The sequence below is a fragment of the Ochotona princeps genome, chromosome 9, assembly GCF_030435755.1.
Source record: "Ochotona princeps isolate mOchPri1 chromosome 9, mOchPri1.hap1, whole genome shotgun sequence".
Lineage (NCBI taxonomy): Eukaryota > Metazoa > Chordata > Mammalia > Lagomorpha > Ochotonidae > Ochotona > Ochotona princeps.
This window is the reverse complement of record NC_080840.1, coordinates 17490523-17513389: the sequence shown is the minus strand read 5'-3', so window position 1 is coordinate 17513389 and position 22867 is coordinate 17490523. Positions and strand designations below refer to the sequence as shown.

The window sequence follows — 22867 nt, the reverse complement described above, 5'->3', positions numbered from 1 at the left end:
AGCCCAAACTACAAAGCCTAATACAAACACTCTTGCCTATTCATGTATTCATTCTCTCCACTTCCATAGAATCTTCCCTGAGATTCTGATTTTTCAATGTTTACAGCAAAGGCAGATGAAGTGCCAAGGATATACCTGGAACATAGTAAGTACTCGGCAAATGCGGCCATCATTAGTATGACTGTGGTCATTCTCTTCCAATGTGATTGTACAGCTCTAATTCTCAAACATTATTCTCTTATTACCTTGATAGTTTCCACACATGGCAGTACCTTTACTCTTATACTTGATGTAATACATTTTTGATACAATGTCTTCTTTTATAAACAAATGTAATTTTAAAGGAAAATATATAGAAATTAAAACTTTTTCAGCCTGTAATTATAAAGTAAATTTAAAGTGTGCTATGATAAAAAATGAAAAGTAAAAAGGAAGGGCTGAAGGATAGAAGGAAAAAGAAAATGGAAAGTGTCACCATGTGCTTAACATTATCTATATGAAGTATATGAAATCCATTCTCTTTATATAAAGGACATTGCAGTAAGAGAAAAATAAAATACAACTAGGAATAAAATTCTGCACCAATCATAAAAGGGAGCAACTAGAAGCATCAACATAATGAAAATTAAGCAACTTGTTGTCTTCGTATGTTTCCTTTTTCTAAAAAGAGAAATTAATAATTGTTAGAAATGTGATAATTTGGGCACACTATGATGGCTGAATGTTTAAATCCTTCCCTTGCACAATCCAGGATCCCATATGGGAACCAGTTCATGTTCCAGCTGCTCCACTTCCATTCCAAATCTCTGCCTGTGGTCTGGGAAAGCAGTAGAGGATGACTCAAAGCCTTGGGATCCTGCACCTGCGTGGGAGACCTGGAAGAAGCTCCTGACTCCTGACTTTGGATTGGCTCAGCTCCATTTGTTATAGACACTTGGTGACTGAACCAGTGGAGATAAGATCTTTTACTGTGTTTTCTTCTCTCTGAATATCTGCCTTTTCAATGAAAATAAATAAATATTTGAAGGGAAATTATGGGGTAGAAGGGGGACAGGAAATCCCAGAGCCTATGGAACTGTATCATAAAATAATAATGATAATAATAATAATACGAAAAAGTTAAAGATATGAGAGTTTCCTCATAATACAATCAGAAAGATTGAAACATTGCTATGCTTTCCTCACTCAAGCATCATTACTAATTAAAGAAAAACTGCTTCTCTCCAAAAGCATCCTGCTTTCCAATCAGACCATTCTTAGAGTATTGTTACTAACACTTTTAATTTGTTATTTTTTTTTGTTATCTCCCTTGGTGAATTATACTGTATCATCCCACTCTTCCTATTCTTCATGGATCTTAGGGTGATATACCTGGTATGGAATATGTGCTTAATGTAGCTTAAGTTGAATCGAATGCCTCAAGTTTTGAACCTAAGTGCTTAGGAGACTGTTCCTGAGCCTAGTGTGATAGCCTAGTGGCTAAAGTCCTTGCCTTGATGCGCCAGGATCTCGTATGGGCACCAGTTCTAATCCTGGCTGCCCCACTTCCCATCCAACTCTCTGCTTGTGGCCTGGGAAAGCAGTCAGGGACAGCCTAAAGCCTTGGGATCCTGTACCAACATGGGAGACCCAGATGAAGCTCCAGGCTCCTCGCTTCACATCAGCGACACTCTAGGTGTTGCAGTGGCCTGGGGAGTGAATCAACAGATGGAAGATCTTCCTCTCTGTCTCCGCCTCTCTGTATATGTGACTTTGCAATAAAAATAAATAACACTTATTAAAATAAAAAGAAGAGGCTGTTCTTCCAAATTTCAAAATCGTTTAACAAAATGGCCATTAAAGAATCTGGCTCCACTTTCCCTCCATGGTCCTGATTTCCCATAGATATGGACGTAACCCATCCCAAGCCAACCACAAATATCCCAGAATCAACCAGGAAGAGGGCCTAGGGAAACAGTGTGTTCCTTCCACGCATGCACAGACCTACAGAAAAGCTTGTCATTTACAAATGCAATAAAGGCCACAGAAAACCAGGAAAAAAACTGAATGTGTGATTTATTATTTTGAAGATTTGGTCTATAAGGCTTAAATATGTCTGTCATAGTTAACAGCAAATGAATGCAACTTTACAAGATCAGCATTCTGATATAGTACAGGACTAAATGTGGCAACTGTGCATTGGAAAATTAGTATTTCCTCAATGCAAATATCAAATCTGCAGCACCGTTAAGAAGCTTCCACTAAAAACTCATGCTGCAGTATTTATTACAAGCTCTACTCAGAACACAAGACTACCTAAATCAAGCATTAGAGAAAAACAGTGGAGTCATTCAGGCTTAACATGTCAGATTTAGTACAGGATTAAAAGACTAACTTTTTGTAATGTCCTGGTTTCAAATTAATAAATACAAACACAATATAAAAATATACACCAGTTGATACGACTGCACACTGCCGATGATTAAAAAGTCAGATCTCGCTCTCATACGTATGCAGGTAGGTCTTGAGCGTCAGAATTTCTGGATAGCTGCGGCTAGTCTTTCGGAAGAAGTCGAGACTGGTGAGATGTTCGATGTCTCGCACCCGAGCTGTATGCATCTTTATGAGGTCTTCTACCCATCTGGACTCATCCTCTGAGCTCTGAGATGAAAATTAAAAAGAAAAAAAAATCAGACTAAGAATTATCCAGTGGAGATTTTCCAAATGGTCAGTCGGTTTCAAGTGCACCAATGACCCCTACATTCTCCAGCACACAGAGCCAATGCCTGCTGCTCCTTCCTGACCTCGCTCTGTCCCCCTATTGCAATCCTGTGTGGAATGTGCTACAAAGACCTGTCCTTGGCTGTCAACATCTTCACCAGCAATTAGTGTACCGAATAAATAAGACATGTGGTATGAGAGGTCATTTTTCTCAATAGGCTCTTACAACATAAATCAAAATTAGGAAAACCAAAGACCCTGGAGAATTCAATTATGTGGGTCTTTTCCCAGCTGTCAAATTGCAATATTGCACACACAGAAAACATGTCATTTGGTATATTCTTCTGCCTCCCAAGAAAAGTAAAGACCTTGTACCTAATGAACAAAAGTACTTGTGTGTGTGTGCACGTTGAACTTTGGTGTCTTTATTTTTGTTTTGTTTTGTTATTTAAAGTGCACTACATTAACTGCATCCTCTCTTGCGTGGCCATGAACTGATGTTCAAACACGGAATTCAATGTGAAGCATCTCAGCAGATACATATGCAACTTGGGGTTGGAGACACCTGAGCCGGAAATGTGGGTCTGCCACTTCCTGTCTAGCAGACTTTGTTCAGCTATTTGACCTTTCAAAACCTCCGTTTCTTCACTCATTTGCAAGGTTAACATTCTGTACATCCACAGTTCCCCTGAGAAGCAGAAAAGAGATAAAGGGAAAAGGATAGTTGGGAGAAAGTGAGGAAATGTCATGGAAGAAACTAATCACTTTCTGTTTGAACTGCTAGCCAAAACCACTACCTCTCACCACAAATTCCAGGTAAAAGACATTCCAATGAACTCCATTAGCCGCATTAAACAAAGTCTATCCTTTCATGTTGGAGTGAAAGAATAAGATCCAAGACCTTTGTGAATGAAGGACTAATGCCTGCCTTCATTAGCAGCCATGGGGCAGGTATGCCTTTTATTGAGTAATTCCCTTCCTGAATGTTCCTATGGTTACAGTGGTCTCCGAGAGTCCTCCTTAATGTTGAAGGTTCAGTGCAAGCCCCAGGGCTAGGAATGACCAGACATGCCTTCACCCAGCTCTTAATACTAATGGTCTCAGGGAACTGCCCACCAAAACTCAAAGATCTGCAGAAATTTCCTCGGAAAGCTCCAACACACACGGGCCTGGACAGAGAACTACAACAGCTTGTGGCAGGGCTAAATTTGTACTATGAGGGTGTTGGTTCAGGAACTTGATGCCTGGCCATCCCAGGCATGATGAAGAAATGGGAAGAAATTGCTTTGCAGGCTGAGGAAGTAAGGATTTTAACCTTCCATGCCCTAGCCTCCTCCCAACCTAACCAAGGTCTCTGCAAATTCACAGAAAGGGAAAGACCTAAATATAACTTTATCCATAAGAACGCTGACCAGTCCTCAGAGAGAGCTTGTAATTAACAAACTAGGAGGTCTCCTGATAGTTCAAGACCTCCTCAGAGCAAGCAGAGAATACATGAGGGTGTGTTTTGGGAGAATTTTTGTATTCAGCTCATTTGCTTGATTTTTTTCAATGGTCAGTCAGTCCAATTTCCCCCTTATAAATGCAGTGAATTAAACATGTGAAAAGGAGTATAAAGGTTTTTCATAATTTATATAATGGCAAATGGAGAGTTTCAGAATTCAGAAACAAAATCTGCCTTTCACTATTGCTCTCCTTGGGTAATGATGTACCCATGTCCCCAAAGGGACATTCTCTTCTGATACTCACCCAATGAAATCTATTCCCTAATTTATCTTTAGGAAACACTAGCTGGGGTGTACAGGATGAAAATAACATCTGCCTTACTACAAGCTGCCGATTCACAGAAGTCTTTGCTGATTGAGGCCGTAGTGTGTAAGACACAAAAGTGACAAAAAGTCAGGTGAACCAATCCAGGAAACACATGTTAAAGCAATCTGAACTACTGACGTGAACCAAATATACCAACTTGCTTCCTGTCCTTTTTCATGTGGACATATATTCTTTATGTGTCTTTTCTCTATGGCTTTCTCCTAAAAAAGTTTGTGAATTGAAGCGCCAGCAGCTTAAAAGCAAGGGAAGCTTCCTTTAGGGACAGGAGGCTCTTTGATAAGCAACAAAATGTCAGTGAACTCTGTTAAGAGTTACTGGAGAGGGACAGGAAGACCTTTGTGGATTTCATTTTGCAGAGTTTAAAATGCAGTGTTTCCAGTATCAGCTGGCAGAAGCTGGCACTGGGGGCCAGTTCAGTCAGATTAAACCACAGAATCACCTGAAGAGCGCATAATCTGGGAGTGGGAGTGGCCTGGGAGGGAAATAGGGGACAGCGCCCTCTTGGGTTACTACCCCCACGGAAGGGTGTGAGAACTAGAATGGGGGCTGGGGTGGCTAGACAGAGTGACACCCAACAACATCCGTGAAGGCTAGATAGTTGAGCTGGATAGATGGGACAAGGTCTTAATACCCATTGACATGTATGAGAGGAGAAGGGGATGTGGGACAGACTGGACTAGTCTGCCACACAAGCTGGTAGGCCAGGGTAGGGGGCGGGCCTGGTTGGGGTTATTGTGGGTCGCTCTGTCTAGGCTGGGATGCAGCCCCCACTGGTTTACACAAGGGCCCAGTATGTGCTGGTCAGAACCGGGTGGGACAGCAAACGCCCATCGGCTCCAGTAGAAAACAGGGATGGAAACGGAACCAACCCAGCAACTGCAACCAACAACTGATGGGGGCGATGGACTGTGCCGGGCCCTGTGCTTGCTGGTGCATGCAGGAATCTGGTCTGGGAACACCTCACGCAAAGTTTCTTCTGGGATCCCCCCGATTGAGCTTTCAGTCTCCGAACGCTAAACATCAAATGGCAGAGAACAGAATGGGTCAATGAACCACCTCAGCTATATATTGGCAGTGAAAAGACGGGGCAAATGGAGACTATATGATGGACTATATAAATCAGTGGATTTTCCAACGACCACATCAGGCCTGGAGTGGTGAGAGTGGCAACACAGTTCTGTGGAACTATCAAAACCACTCTGCCAGCTCTACCTTTGGACCAGAGATGGTCTCCCCAAGAAACTGATGGGCTTTTCTGGACAATAAGATGCTGGACTTCTTGCCTGGTAGATGCATGCAATGAAAGAATCACAACTAAATTTGATCTGTGGTAATGCAACAAGGTGGAGGAATACACCATGGTGGGGGGGTATCGCAGGGTCTATAAAACCATGTCACATAATGCAATGTAATCCAAAAAAAGAGAGAAAAATGTAATACAGCAACAGGGTGCCTCCACCCTGTTGGTGGTGCATCCACTATGTGGGGAGGGTACGGGGAGGGGCTGGGGCATGCGCAGAGCCTGTGAAACTGTGTCACATAATGCAATGTAATTAATAAAATATATATTAAAAAAAAAGAAATGCATTGTTTCAAACTCTCCTATTACCACATTCCCATCATGAAAGATGAACTTGAACATGCTTCTACCTGTACCTTAAACAGGCTGCAATCTGTAGAAAATTTCTTTCCAGTGTTAGATTTACCTTTAAGAATGCATAATAATTTTGAATTTCACACAATAATATCTATTTGACTTTTGGCAAGAATTTTCTATCCCCAGAAATTTTTAGTAAAACCGAAGCACAAAGAAAATACAGTACATTGAACACCACTGAATGTGGCTCTTATAATTAAACATTTTCCATGGCTAATGAGTGCCTGGCCAAGAAGAACAAACCCTAATGTCCCATGATTTACCAAATAAAAATCAGGTAACCTGGAAAGAGGATGGGATTTGAGGGTCAAAGGTCTTGAACTTATAGCTTTGATGTACTAATACCCCACCAAGTAACCATGCAACATATTTTCCTTTTATCGAACAGGGGCTTCTCCATAGTTAATAAAGGGGCAAGGAAAACAAAAGATCTATATTCCTGCCTCATACAATGATGAGACTATTGGTCAGGCTGTACGTACAGGCCTTCTCTAGCACTTGCATACTTGGAAATGAGGACAACTACTATTGCTGCTGGTACAATCAATGATAACTGTTATTAACATTGTACATTATACTACTTTTTAAAAATCTTAAAAAGCACTCTTAAAAATGTTGTTGCCTCCTCTACGTACATTCCCCATGTTCTAGACAAATCCCACTAGCTTCCCAGACCATATTTCAAGTTTCTATTTTTCCTGCACCCTTTATTTCACTTTGAATATTTGTAGCGCCAACAGCTACTCACAACTGAAGCCATAGACCAAACGTTACATCGCCCATAAAGGTGATCATCTCTGTGTGATATACTCCTGTGGCACTTTGCCTTTCAGTGCTGGAACTGCCCCAGTCCATAGAGCAGACTACCAGAGTTCCTTCTATAACTTAGGAATTTGAGCACAACTTGTTAAATAAAATTCTTTGTGTATTATAGCCCTTCTCCTTCGTAGAAGTGAAACAAAACCATAGAAACCATTACTTCAAAAATAAATCTTAGAGTAAAGAATTTCAATCACATTAAAGAGAGTTTTTTAAATTACAAGATTTGTCCTGAGTAGCAGGTGAGTACGGAACTAGCACACACAGCATAGCTCCTAACTTCCTTCCCAAGAGTTACTCATCAGGCCATCCTGTCCCAGGGTCTCCAGGAACAAATGGGTCAGAAGTCATCTGTGCTGTGTGAGAATGGCATGACTATTGCATCTCTTACATAATGAATAGTAAAAAAAAAAAGTTGATGTGCAAGGTATATGAAAATGAATATTATGAAAAATTATGTATGAATTTCAATGTTTTTGCACCAAAATAACCATATTTTCATTACATTTCTATCATCTTTTTGAAATACCTATGTATATTCTTTGGTCTTTTTGTTTCTTTGTGGGTACATTTATGTATGTATGTATGTGTGTGCACGTGTGTGTGTGTTTTAAAGTTGTCACTGTGGGAATTTCCAAATATGCCCAAGAATGCAGAAAATACAATGAATTTCTATAATTCTTACCTAGTTTCAATCATTATTAAAATTGTACTAATGCTCACTTTCTCTTCATAAAATGTGGTAAATATAAAAGGAATAAAATATAAAAGGTAGTTCTTATCTTTTGCAAAACTGAAGACATTTGGACATGACTCATTTATCAAAAATTGAGCAGATAAATAGTACTATGCTAAATGCACAACCCCCAACACACCCACATATAAAAACATTGAAAAATCAACTATAATTCAAAGTTCCTAAGCATTAATCAAAGTTCTTGTTGATTCTTCTTCCTACTTTGCTGCATAGTCTGAATACTTTAAAGTAACAGTGTTGTCATTCAGTAATGGGAATATGAGTTAAGCAACAATGATTGGGTGAAACAGACTAAGCCACCACTCTAAGGCTGGCATTCAATACTGCAGTTCTGCCTCCAATCCTTGCTCCTCCACTTAGACCCAGCTTTCTGCTAACATTCCTGGTAAGGCAGTAGAGTGGGGAAAGCCCAAGGATTTGAGCACCTCCCACTCATGTGGGAGATCAGGGTGGAGTTCCAGGGTCCTAACTTTGGTCTGACCCCATCTCTATTGTCTCAACCCATTGGAGAGTAAACTAATCAATGGAAAAATCTCTTTCTCCCTCGCTCTCTCCTTCCCACTCTTTCACTCTACCTCTCAAATACACAAAATATTTTTAAAAATGAATTAACAAACAAACAAAAACTAGAATAGATAGAGAACAACAAGGAAAGCTTAGAAACAGACAGGAAACAGTCAGCGGGGATGCATTTATAACTCACTGGGTGGGACACAAAGATTAGTTACTCCTCACTGGGGTATTGAAGATTTCTCTGCACACCCCTCCTAAAACTGTTCTGCACCTAAACTGTTGACATATGTCTTGTTAGAGTTATAGAGTTAGACTACCAGAAAAACAGCCAGGTTCAGCAAAATCATGCTTCAACGCTATAAACTGCTAAATACTACAATGAAAATAGACACGAGACAGCTGAATAGTAATCTATAGACATTCTAAGGTGCATAGAACCCGGTTGTATATAAACTAATAATTGAAATGTCAATGTAGAAGTCATAGGATGTGGTTCAGAACTTGCATTCTTTTGGTTTTTTTTTCTCTTTTAACATATTGGTTACTCAATACCATGTCAACTAATTCCATCACGTTATAAATTGTTACTGATGTAATGTCAGGGCTTTTAATTGATTGGGATGATACTCTGCTGGCTCTACCTTCAGACCAGAGATGGTCTCCCCAAGAAACCGTTGAACTTATCTGGACAATAAGATGCTGGACTTTATGCTTGGTTGATGTTTGCAATGAAAGAATCTCAACTGAATCTGAACTGTGGTAATGAAACAAGGTGGAGGAATCCACCGTTGGGTGGGGGGAGGTTTGGGGAGGGTTGGGGTGGAATCCCAGTGCCTATAAAACTGTGTCACATAGTGCAATGTAATCAATAGAAAAAAAAAGAAAAAAAATTAATTATGCAAGCCAACCCACAAATCGCTCCCTCTTTGCACTCACATTGCAGCTCTCATCGTTGTCAGCTCGGTGAGGAAGGATGAAAGACGACACAGAAAGGGGGCCATCACACTTGTCTGCAGGCTGCGTGAAGTCCAAACAGCTGGTGATGATACTGTAATAGTGAGTCGGGACAGGAATGGGGCTGCCTTCCACATACCTGAAATGGCGGGGGAAGGGGGAATAAAATTTCACCTGTTAACGCTTTCTTGCTTAAATCCCGGTCAATGAATATTGCCCAAGTCTCTAAAAGAAATTCACACTTAGATGGGTCATTTTTTCACTTCAAAGTGCTAGCTTTCCTCTTTATCACTAAACATCACATTTCCTTTGCCCAGAATCCTCTCTCAGTCTTGCACAGTGAGAAAGAGTTCAGACAAGAAAACAGCTTCATCCATGACTTGGAGTCAGGAAATGGTAAACGGGGCAGTGTCGTGGAAATGAAAGCCTAGAAGAGCTAATAAAAGACAAATGACAAAAAAAAAAACAAACAAAAAAAACAAATGACAATGGGTTCCCAGTGCTAAGATGGGAGTTTAGGGTTCTATTGTTTATGCTGCATCCTTCTAATAAAGGTTTTCGTGTTGGTGAGTCTTATGATTAAATTCATGTTTCCTAGACTAAAAAAAGGAAAGAGACAGTGGAGTTAGGGGGATAACAGCTTTCTCAAGCCACAGTGAAGGCCCAAGGTTGGTACAAAGAACTCATTGGCCAAAGGCAGTACTAAGGACTATTAGGCAAGAATCTACAGGTACAAAAACATCTTTTCCAGTACAGTAGAATACAGAAATTTGCGATTCCTTGCCAGGAATTCTACTATCTTAATTGTAATCACTTTTCCAAATACCAAAATGACTGAGCTAATAATTTTCGTTAAAAATTATAGCAATGGAAAACAAAAAGGGAAATGTAAAATAAGGTAAAATTTCTTTTATCAATATTAGAAAAGGAATATTTTCTGTTACAGTTATCTATATATCCTCTCTCTGTCTCTCTCCCTCTCTTTCTCCCTGTCTCCCTCCATCACTCTATGCTACGGTGCCTTTCAAATAAATAAGCTTTTAAAAATTTTTAGACATATTTTCTTTCATGGAATGGAAAAGCACATTTAACACAATTTTGGAATTGTCTCTTCAAAGACCAATGCCACTTTAACCAGAAACCTATAAGAATCAAAGAATTCAAAAGAATGAAAGAAAAAAAAGCTTAGATGCTATCATCTGCTTCCTAGTATATGAATAATTGTAAAACAGGCTACATGAGATCTTGGAGTTTAAGAACCTTACAATGAGTGAAAACGAAAGACTTACTGTTTGATTTTGTCCTCTGTGTCATGCAAGCCATCGTAGTCATAGTCAAAAATTGGCCCACTTATCACATTCACTCCATTTCTTTCTGAAGCATATTTCTTCACCAGTACTCTCTGGAAATAATTCCAGACCCCTGCACAAAGACAAACATCAGTTGTTCATGAACTAAACTCCTTACTTTGGCCAAACTCTCCCTAGGATACATTGTAAAAGGCAAATGCCACAAGGGGAAACTACAGTGAAGATGTTGTGACCCATAATAAGAATCAATCCATTCCAAAGTGTGTGTGTGTGTGTGTGTGTGTGTGTGTGTGTGAAAAGGAGAGAGAGAGAGAGAGAGAGGGAGAGAGAGAGAGAGAGAGAGATTAACTTTATGGACCAGCAAAGGGAAAGATAGAAACCTAAGAAACAATGGTAGGGGAATTTAGCCTAGTCTAGCAATTCAAGAAATGATTCCCAGATGAAGTTACTGAGCTGAGATGTGAAAGATGGATAAATAAGTATTTCCTAAACAAAACAGCCAAGGTAGAACATGCAGGTAGAGGGAACAATGTGTTCGAAAAAGCAATTGATATGTTTCTAAGTAACTGAAAAATAAGGCCTTACTTTACTGTCTTTTCATGGTCTCATTAGCATGCTAGTTCTCAAATCTATCTCTATCCCTGATATTTCCAAAGACTTCCAGATATGTTTTCCAGGAATCAATGGAAACAATCCACTTGAAAATCTAATAATTATATAAAACATTATCCAAACAGGATTCCTGATTTCGCTTGGCAATCCTTCCCTAGCCCTTCTGTTCACCCAGATGTTCAGTTTACACCACTAACCAACATCTCTGACTCGTCAGTATGCCCATAGAAACACGTGCCATCAGTGTCATCTACCAAGGCATCCCAAGCCCCCCTGAGCTGGCCAGCTTTCATCAGTTTTCCCTGCTGCCATCCCGGTCTCACTTACCAGCCTCTCTAAATGAGCCACCTGGGCTCCCTGGAAGAAAGTCTTACTTTCCTGTAGCCACCACAGCCACTGTATTTCGTGTGGTAGCCAGCACAGAACCTTTTTAAAATTTTTTTTATTTTAAATTTTGAATTCTATGGTACAATTCTATAAAGTCTGGGATTTACACTCCCCTCTCCGGAAATTCCCACACCTGGCTGATTTTCCCAATATTGTTACAATAATATAGTCCTTCATAAGGAGTTCATCAGTTTGTTATTTAACATTTTATACCTTAAGTTAGATTGTAATACACACATACCCCCATGCATTTCTAAAGTTCTACATGATTCTTCACTATAATTCAAATAAAATGCCAACTCTCATTCTGCCTATCTCTGTGATTTGCCTTCCCAACTGTCCTCCTTCAGCTATAGGGCTTATTTTTTTACTCTCAACATTACCAAACTTGTTCTAGTCTAAACTTTTATATTTGCTTGCCCCGTTGGTGGAAAACTCATTCCCTGGTAGACATGTTGGGTTTTTATTCTACTATCCATTTCTCTTCTTTTTTTTTTTTTTGATTTATTTGTTTTTATTGGAAATGTAAATTTACAGAGAGAAGGAGAGACAGAGAAAAAGATCTTCCATCTGCTGGTTCACTCCCCAAATGACCACAAAGGCAGAAACTGAGCCAAAGTCAGGGGCTTCCTCCAGATCTCCCACACAGGCGCAGGGTCCCAAGACTTTGGGCCATCCTCTACTGTTTTCCCAGTCCACAAGCAGAGAGCTAGAAGGAAAGTGGAGCAGCTGGGATATGAACCAGCACCCACATGGGATCCCAGCACATGCAAAATGAGGACTTTAGCCACAAGGTTATCGCTGGGCCCCCATTTCTCACTTTCCATGCTATCCAATTCAGAGAACTTCCTTGTCCACATTAACCTCATTTCAAAGCATGATCACCCAGAGCATGAGGGGAGCGTAGCGCAAGAGAAGAAGGGCTGGAGAAGAGAATAACAGGACAGGGAGGCAGGCAATGGGCTGGTTCTCAAACACTAAGCTCAACTCAGCAACAGTTCTTCCTTCCTCTTAACAAAAAGCACCTGACTATCTTCCTTGTACAGCATCAACTGCACTTTAGATCATCTGACCCTCCACTCTGAACAAGAAGTCAAATAGCCCACAACCCCAAACCCCAGGATCATTATTTGCAGTACAGAGACAAAAGGGACAGTGGGAGAGAAAGAATCTGAAATGTTCATTTAAGCGTTAACAAGAGAGAGAGAGACAGAGAAAGAGAGAAAGAAAAGAAAAAACAATGAGAACAGTGAAAAGGTCAGGCCCACAGAAGTGCGGCGTGAGCCAATCTATTTCCGCAGGGCAGAAAAACAGCCAGCTCTCTGTGCAAGGTCCTTTCCACATCAGCCTCAGGGTGGTACCGTGTGTTTCCTTTATTACCCTTTGGTCAAAAGAAGGCATCCATAAAGAAGTTCAGAAAATCCTCATTTGTACAAATTAAATGAAGTTGCATTTCATGCATCATGGTGATAAATATACCAACGTGAGTTTGTGAAATGTTTCTCGCTTGGGTTGTAAAAGAAATCAGGAAACTTGTTTTTTAGGGGAAAAATTTTGATTTTTCACTCACAGGCAATAGAATCTGTCTTTGAACAAAACTTCATTCACTAGCTTGGACATCAAATAAACTTCTTCTTTAAGCCATGTGTGCCATTTCGCCAATGTAAAACAGGCAAAACTTGCCACAGAAGTAGCAATCATAATGACTCTTCCAATTGTGAAAGGCTGTTTCAGCCCTGAGAGTCCTAGGACAGTGCCCACTCCTACTCTAGCAATTCAGCTAAGGTAATGATGCTTCATTTTCCTGTCATCCCAGGGAACAGAATGATCTATTCACTGTAAATGAACTAGTAAAAGGTAATCCAGAATGGTTTCTCAGTTTCTGAAGGCATGAGTGAATGAAAGGATAGCTAGATGGAATTAGTTGTTGACAAATTTAAAAATGGGTTGTGTTAGCCACTGGACAATTAAATCACAAATCCATATAAGTCTTACAGGTCACACAATCAAACTTCATAATTTTGCCACTGATACATGAGATAGTTTATCTGTGTCCACACAGCCATTAATAATACTAAAAAAAAAAAAAAAAACAAAAAACAAGAATAATACTCCAGAGACAAGAACTTTGTCTGTGGGGCCAGGTATTATCATGCAAATTCGTAGCGTCACCACAATCCATAAAAATGTGTGTTATACATTAATCAGGTGTAAGTGTTCAAAGACTCTAAAACAATAATTTCCATGGCCTTAAAACAATCAGAAGGCCTTTTGCATTTCTGCTGGGCTTCAGGGTCAACATTCTGAATAAAATCATCACCTTGAAGGCAAGATGCACTCACAATTTTGACTGTAATGAACAACAGATACAGGTGTGAAAGGATGTCAGTGAGCACCCAAGCACTGAAATAGAATGGCTGGAAGAAAAGTATAAACTCGGTTTAGTTCAGCTTCTATCATCACTTGGGATGTCAACTTCTTAATTAAATCAAGGGATGAACAGTCTGCCAACTTCCCTCACACATTCAGAGTTTATATCAACAGCAGAGAATTTAAACAAAAGGCCTTTAAAGATTATAAAAGCTCAACACCTGAAAGGCATTATTATTAATATTAAAGTCAATAGAGAGGAAGAAATGGGAAGTGGTACAGTTGGGGATATTTATTCTCATAAAGAACACGTTAGTAGGTGAAGAGTGGACTTACGTTTGAAAGCAGGATACATTGGAACCATATTAGTTACGAGGAATGCATCATATTTAGCTTCTGGGGAAGAGCTCAGATCTAAACAAGGGAAAACAAATAGTGTGTGCTGTTTACCAAAATCCACATCAATAGGAAAGTGATTGCTACTGGTGTAAAACAGCAAGAAGGAGAGAGACCTGTCCTTCCATGCTGCTCGATGTCTCCTTTACACATTTCCCAATTGCCCTCCCACCCAAACGCTGCTCTTCACTGGGTCGTTATCTCTTAGAAAGTGTTGATCAAGCTTTATCTTCCTACCTGGTTCTTGAGTCTACTAAGCATTGTATTAAAGAATTCCTTGATTTTGTCAGTACAATTCAGACAGTAAAGAAATGTCACCAAGGTAATGAGAGATGATTAAAGGGATTCGTGTGTTCTTAACAGATCGTCTCTACCCTGTTCACCAGAGGACACTTGTCACGCAGATTTCCTGGTTTGGTTTTAGGTCCCCTTTAGTGAAGTGAGAGGGAGCACACAAAAGATTCCTTTGCATTTTAGAATTCCCCCCTGAAAACCAGCTGTTTTGAAGCTGATTGGTTTTCAGCCAATTTTTTGAAAGATTCAATAAGCGTTCATCTCTACAATCTCTTTTGTGCCCCATTTCAAAGAAAGCTCTAGCCCCTGAATGCCTAAAACGAACTTTCATGCTCCACAAAGCCCAGAACTGTAACCTCCATCTGCAGTAATTCAATCTTAGTACCAAGAAACTTACACGGAGGAAAGAGGAATCCATAGGACATCTGCTTATCATTTTTGTAGGCCAGACAGTTCTGACTGAAGCTCGGAGAAATGCGGACATCTGGTCTCACGCAGTTGGTCAGATGCTCAGGAATGCCAGAGACCTCAGCCTGCACGGGAAGTCAGAGGATTGGTAATGCCATCACAGAGACAACACCAAACCAGCAATCATCCTCAGGCTCTTGGCTTTTGAAGCATTACTCTCATATCAAAGTCTTAATAAAACAAAATAACAATAGCAATAGCAATAAGTACAACACAACACAAAGCAAACATCCCATTGTTGAAATAATGAATAGGATTCTATAGAAGCTGACTGAAAAATAGCACTCTAAGGAATAAGAAACATCCTCCCTAAAAAAACAAGGCTACAAATATACACCTTTACAGAGGTCAATATATAGGTTTGATATACACATATATGTGTCTATATATAGATTTATTTTATGTATATTTGTTAAGCACCAAAACATTCACAGGTGTACATAGCACAAACAAAATAAGAAATTGTGTCTGGAAATAAAAGTATTTTTAGTTTATATTCAAAACTTACAAATATTTTCCAACTGCCAAGTAACCTTTTCTAATTCATGATATATATATCAACCTATCTCATCCTCATTAAAACTGAAACTAACAAAAAAATGCTTATACTAGGAGAGGGTGGCCAGGGACTGGGGTGGGGTAGGGAGTATATGGGAGCTCTATGTACTTTCCACTTAATCTTGCTGTAAGCCAAAAACTGCTCTAAAAAATAAAGCCTATTAAAATAAACAAGCAAACAAACCTTGGTAATTTCTGTTAATTATTGAGCAGTGACTTAAGCAGAGTAAAATAAACTAAGAGAGTTAGCATGTTCCCTTCAAAACTGAGCATACATACCACTATGAAATTATTAGAACACTGAACAAAGACTATTTCAAAATATCTTGCAATAGATCCAAAGCAGAGATTCTTTCATTAGGAAAAATTAAGCTATTTTGTAAAACAAACTTCTATTAAGCAAGCAATGATTCAAATAATGTGAGGAATGCAATGGAACGCAGAACACGCAACATCCAATTTCCTTAATGACCTGTTTGGAAACAGTATATGACGTCCAGAGTGGCATTAGAAATATTTCACTGTAACCACTTTCAAAGTCAGTATGATATAAGATATCATATCTAGTCCGATAAAGCACTGCTGGCCGTCCATAGAGGAGGTGTCTCTCTAGGGAAGAAAAAAAGAAGAAACTGCTTTAAATGCAAATGCTACGCAAATATTGGAAGAGAGTCAAGTTGCCTAGAATTTGCTAACTTACTTATTAATAACAGCACCTTCTCCTTAATTTAATCAACTGGTTTTCTTAGCCTTTTGTTTGTTTATCTGATCACCCAAGCCTGGGTCAGGCTTACAGTTACCAAAAGCATAATGAAAATGCCATATTTCTGTTAATGCTTTCTTGTCTTATAATTACTTGACAACTTTATAAGAAAGAAATATTATGTAATCAATTTTGAAAAGATTCAGCTGAATGAAACCCAATAGTGTTGTATATTTTTATAAAAATAATTAATTTGACCCCTGGAGTTCATGGAGTTAATGATTTAATTAAGAGGAAGGCTCAGTTGATCAGTATTTGCAAACTACAACTGAAATGTGCATTACTTCAGCATAAGAAATGAGTAGTAATGAGCATTTAACATAAGCAGCTTGGTCACACATGGTAACACTCTTTAGGTAAGAACTTAAAGAAACATGTATAGATAAAATAAGTGGACATTCACAAGGGTTCTTTCATTATAGAAGAGGGGGACTATGCATCAGTTACTAAAGAACTCAGTTGAGCTGCAGATTCAAATCCCCAGGGGTCTACTTTTTCTCAGAGGGGAAGGCCTGAAACATTTACTGTTTGAGGAAGGAAAGATGTAACTTTAATATGCAAAGCTTCTCTTATATATGCAAAATAAGTGCCTGGGGATTGACCTGCACACTTTGGATAGGATAAAGTTAAAATTTTCACAGATTCTTGAAAATTGGGTTCCTTACCAATCAAAACATTTAGGGATTGAGGTTTAGGAAACTCGTGATTCCCTAAGTGATAATAATAATAAAAAAAATCATTACTTTCATTAGAGGAACTCAGTTCTGGCAATCACTTATTAAATTATGTATACATGTTGCTTTAATTAAAATATTACCAATCTATGCAAGTAGTGGAGAAAACCTTAGTAGAATACTTTGCAAGTCCCTCCCAAGTAGAACTGCTGATTTGAGGCATAACAGCCTACACTATTACAACACAAGTCTGTTCTGGGTAGTTTGGCTTTGCAAACTACCATTACAGTAAATGTACAAGTCTTGGTTAAGCCGCCAAATTTAGGGACCCACCCATAAGCATTAGAACATGACATGACAATATTAAGCAAATAATAAGCAAATAGAAAGCCAGCAAATCATAACAGTAATACTTGGGGGTAGTTGATTAACCCGGGCTTTCCTTCAAAACTCAAACCAAACCTTTTCTAGGTTCAAAATTTCCATTAATGTTTTCCTTGTTTTCATTTTTGCTGCCTCTGAATTTCCTGGTTTCAGCTGGAAGCAGAAGTATCAAAATTCTTTGAGAAGCTCTTCTCCTTTATGATTGACTTTTAATTCTTACCAAATACACTCATCCAAACTCAAATTCAAGCCTAGCACGCAATTTGTTCCATTAAAAGCACAACAAAGTAGCAGTCACATTTTTGCACGCTTTGCAGTCACTGAACAATAGTGTTGGACAATGATAAGGCTCCACCATTAGGCGTTTTCCTCTTCCCAACCCCAACATTTCTCGACAGTCCTCAACACGACACTCCATTGCATTAGGGCTGATTTTTTTGTTCAACCCTGTTCATGAAGATGAATATCAACTCATTACGGTAATGACACATATTATTTCCAGCAATTAGCAGCCTCAACAGCTACTCTATGAGATTACCCATGGTTTTGCTTCTCTCTTTACCCAGGATTCACTTCTTCTTGGTCACCAATTCTGCCACCTATCTCCTTCCAGGTTTATCCACGAATGTACTCCCTGTCATCAAACATCCACTAAGTCCTCACTGTGTGCTTCAGCATACAGAATGGAAATAGTGGGCAAAGATGATTAAGACAAAGCCCTTACTCTTAAAAGAACTTATGGTTCAGCGGAAGAAACAAGAATGACACAAAGGTCAATAAAGCAATAGGCTCTGCATTAAGTCGAAGACAACTGCAGAGTGTGGCAGGTACATGGAGGAAGATGAATATCACAGGCCTGGGAGGGCACCAGTAGTGTTCTGTAAAACGACAGAACTGTGAACAGAATATATAAGTTCAGCCAGCATTCCCCATGTTCCAGTTTATGCCAGTTGCCCTCCCATCCAAAGTGCATGTCAAGTAATATGGAAGAACCATGAGGAGAAGAGGGAATGGGGGCACAAGAGGGAAAGACACCTGAAAAATCACTTTCTCCTGGAAATATACCCTAATGGTACATCTCTTATCTCTGCTATACATAGAGAGAATCAATTTACTTCTGACATTTGGCATTCCAAGCTTCCAAGCTATTGTTACAATAGCAGTTCATGGCATTCATCTAGATCACAAATATGTTATTACATAATTGACTTTTTCTCAGTTGTCACTGAGCATAAATGGTGCACAGAAAAAAAAGTATGAGTTTCAACAGCCTGCTAAAATTCAACCATGATGCCAGTCTACTTCAAACTTCCTGGAGCTTACAAGATTTATGTAAGAATGAGTAGTTAATAGTGTTTGCAGTAAGAAATGTGAATGTTTATGTCCAGAATCAAAATTTTGATTCTATTTTTGCAGTTTACCCGAGTACCAGAGCCTGGCTCTGCTAGGTTGAGGACAGCTAGGGCAGGACACTCAGTGCGTTTGTGTTTCACAGAAAATCCCTGCTCAGGCCACAGGATAGGCTGGGATCTCGGTCTGCATATGTTAAAGTCTTTGGAGCAGCAGCCCGCGGGTCACATGCACACCTCTGTCTGTCTCTGCCACATGTTCCTGCTATTTCATGAAGTGAACCTAATGTAGTCAGTGTCTTCTCAGAATTCCAGACAGGACCTTCATTCCACAACCCGGTCGCCTGTTTACAATACTGTCTCTGGTATTTTCAGACATGCCAAAAGGCCTCCTCCAGATACCACATTTGGCCAAATCCTGGGAGGCAAATCTTTTTAAGTGGTGTGGACTTCCCTAGCACTCATTCTTCTTGTTTTCCAAAATTTGGTCATACAGACTTACGTGTGTGTTTCTTTTCCCTCCTCAGTTTCCTGATTCATATTCCCAAAGAGTAGCTGGCAAACTTGGGGGCCACATGAAAATCTCTTGGCTTTTTTATTTTGTTAAGTGCTCACTACCATAATAATTCGCTTTTCAGTTTCAGCACAAAATTTCTACCCAAAGTTTTCCTGTTCCTGTCTGGTTTCCCCCCTTTGCTTTATAAGTGTTTATTATGATTCATTGCCATTTCAACCTTTCATTGGTTTCTAGTCAATATCCTCATCCGTGCCCTTTTCTTTTTTAATATTTATTTATTTATTTATTTATTTCAAAGTCCTAGTCACAAACAGTGGGAGAGACCAACAGAGAGAGAGACAAACCTTCCATCTACTGGTTCACTCTCCCAGTTGGCTCCAATGGCTGAGGCTGAGCCAGGTCAAAATCCGGAGCCAGAAGCTTCATTAGGGTTTCATAAATGGATGGAGGGACCCAAGTATTTGAGGCATCATCTGCTGCCTTTCTAGGCCACTAACAGGCAGGCAGATCCGAAGTGGAGCAGCTGAGGCACGATTTGGCACCATTGTGGGATACTGGAACTTCAGGCAGCTATCTTTTTTTAACAATCCTTTTTTTAACAATCAAAACAATATGTTAAAATTCGTCAGCTGCCTAAATTTTGCAATAAAACACTAATTTTATGAGGACAGGAGTTTCATGTCAAATCTATCTCTGTATCCTGTCTCTAACACTGGCAATCATGTAATATCTTTTTGGGGAAATACTGGGTGACATAAATTATTGTTTTATTATTTATTTTAATCCTGGTTTTGTACACATTACCTGCCTCACCATCATGAAGGCTAAACATAGCAGACCAGTGCCTTTCCATCTCACCGATCAAGGAATAATGGTTTCAGATTTATAGACTATTCAGCTACAGAGAAGCACCCACAGAGGAGGCTTCCCTCCTCGACCCCATTCTTCCCGTAGCCTGTGGAGCCATGTCCAGTTGGATTCTGATTTGCTGATTATTGCAATGAAGGTTATATTGAAATGATATCCACAGGATCCTGGGCAATAGCTCTGAGTTATACGTGCTGAAAAGCTAATGAGGACAGCATCCTGTATTAGCAACAACTTCTAAATCTTGCGATGCTCTGAAATTCTCTCCTGACATGCTTTCTCTCTCTTAGAATAAGAAGATTTTTTCCAGGAAAACATGTGGGCTTCAGAGTCATACATAACTAAAGTCAAATCTCAGCTCAGTTGCTCATAGCCCTGGAGCTCTGAACTTAATCTCCCAAAGCCTCCTATCTCCCTGGAATGCTTCACTGTTCCAAGGACAAACATGGAAAGCACCTGGCACAGTCGTGGCCCAGAGAAGATGTAGCTGTAGTAATCGCTGTTGCAATGAACTTTACTTCAACATCAGCAGAGGATAATGATAAATAAGGTTTATTACAATTCAGTGACTATCATCAAATACATCATGAAACCTTCTAAAAATTGCAGTTATATTACGCATTGATGTCTTTCAAGTCTTCCACACTTGAAAACACACACAGAAACATGATTATATCTCTGTCTTTAGTAAACCAGTATTTCCAAAGAAGTAACAAAATGAGAAATAATTCATATTTGAGAAGAGCTACAGAGGAGTTTCCTTCTCAAATCATACTCAGTCTTCTGAAAATAACAAAAACCAGTAAAAAAATTCGCCTTTTTAGCCAAAACGTATGTTAAGGAATCAAGGTCAAAGAAACAGTAAAATGATTTTAATTCCTTTTCTTACAAAGTTGACAGTGCTAATCTAAGAAAATATAAAACATTGTCATACCAGTGTAAGTAGATAAAACTGAAAAAGTAATATAATTATCTTACAGTTAAATGATACTTGTTATTATGTCAAAACTGATTGCTGTGAGAGATATAAATTTTTCTGTTTCAATCACCCCATTCATCTGTTGATTCAATGTCACAGGAAATGACATTTCATTGCCCAGAAAGTTTGGTCAAGACATCTGGAACAGCAGCATCAAGCAATTAAGATCCAGAACTTATCTAGAAATACTAGGGCTTTTACAGCAGTTCAGATCTGTGTTTTCTGAATATTACATTTGTGTTCATCTTTATGTCACTAAAGGATTTCATTATTCTATAACAGCTTCAATGTTTATAGCAAATCCCTGTGATTAACTAAAGATTCTTATTTTTAACTCCACGGCCCTCCTGGGCTTCCCCATCACTGATACATGCATTGACACATGTGTTCTGTAAGAGGGCACACCAAAAAATTCATGGAAAATGGAATTCAAAGTTTGCTTAGGTGCGAAAAGAGTTTGAAATCCATTCATTTTGTTTCATATGATAAACATTTTCCAGGAAGTAGTTGAGAATATTCTCCAGTTTTTTTAAAAATTGCACCAAAACAAACTCATCTTTTAAATGCATCTTCCATTAAAAAAATGTTGAGGCACCTAGTAAAGATATCTGAGGTGCTGTTCAGCATATGGCATTAAAAGAACCACCCATGAATGTTCTAAGTAGGGGACACTTAGCAAACACAGCTTACTCCAAAAAGTATCCACTGTCTACATATGTGTTTTAGGGCTAATGATAAAAAATAATCCAGGTTTATACTTGAATAATTTAAGCCACGTTAAAAGCCTCAAAAGGCCCCCGAAGGTATCCACACAGCAGAAGATTCACGAGGGCTCACACCACGGAGAGTCTCATTCACAAGATTCTACTCTCCTGGAACAGACGCTGAGTATATGAAATCCTTCTGACACAGGAAACAAAAGAAGGCTTGAACGAACCAAAAACAAGAAAGCCACGCTGCACATAAAGCAACGACTGAGCAAAAGGTCTGAAAGAGACAGAGTCAAAAACCAAGAGACAAGTAGAGAAGCAGAAGTGAGAAGTAAGGATGTTGATGTTTGTACACACAGCAGAAATCAAAACAAGAGCACTCTACACACAATAAAATAAAGATGTGCGACTATCAATTATTTTATATTTCACACAGTGCTTTTACAGTCCCTCTTGTATCTTCAAAGTCACTTCTCATTTAGCTATGAGTAGCCAAGGTCCTGCATTCCCATGATTCTCCCTGCTATTGGACTCCACCCTTTTTGGAAACTCTCAGAGGCCCACCTGCCTCACAGAAACCAGTGTTCTCTCTCAGAGCATGCCACAACACATGCCTTTGAAGGAGTCCATGAGGTTACACTTTCATATGCATACCTAAGTTAGTGTATTAAAGATTAAGCTTTTATACCAGTGCTGCAACAACACTGTTATTTTCATCTCTGAGCAGAACAATGGAGAGGTGATAGCACTAAGGCTCTTCCCAGCACGGGAAGTCTGTGACTCATGGTGCAAGTGCTTTCATGACTCCAAGAACTTTGAGAACAGTGTTAATGCTGATCGAGGGGCTGGCTCTGTCACCTTTACTGCACTGTCACCCATAAACTAGAATCTTTTTTTCTCGGATGGATATGTTTTCATGTCATGAAAAGCCTGAGTTCAAATCAGAAAAACATGGAGATCCACCAAAAGTTGTCATAACTAGCAAGCTCATTCGTG

At 39.3% G+C, this 22867-nt stretch overlaps 1 protein-coding gene across 5 annotated transcripts in view; it reads right to left on the bottom strand.

The window, feature by feature from the left end:
* Positions 1–2038: 2038 nt before the first annotated feature.
* ENPP2 (ectonucleotide pyrophosphatase/phosphodiesterase 2) overlaps positions 2039–22867 on the bottom strand; it is a 107323-nt gene continuing 86494 nt past the window's right edge. For 3 of the 5 annotated variants that reach the window (XM_058668523.1, XM_058668524.1, XM_058668527.1), the window contains exons 20-26: positions 17528–17602; positions 16101–16237; positions 15000–15135; positions 14249–14326; positions 10523–10655; positions 9216–9372; positions 2039–2640 (exon numbers count right to left, since the gene is read on the bottom strand). In XM_058668523.1, the coding sequence (XP_058524506.1) occupies positions 2470–2640; positions 9216–9372; positions 10523–10655; positions 14249–14326; positions 15000–15135; positions 16101–16237; positions 17528–17602 (887 nt within the window). In that variant the 3' untranslated portion in view covers positions 2039–2469. The remainder of the gene's footprint in view (positions 2641–9215; positions 9373–10522; positions 10656–14248; positions 14327–14999; positions 15136–16100; positions 16238–17527; positions 17603–22867) is intronic. The other 2 variants (XM_058668525.1, XM_058668526.1) reach the window with 1 other exon arrangement.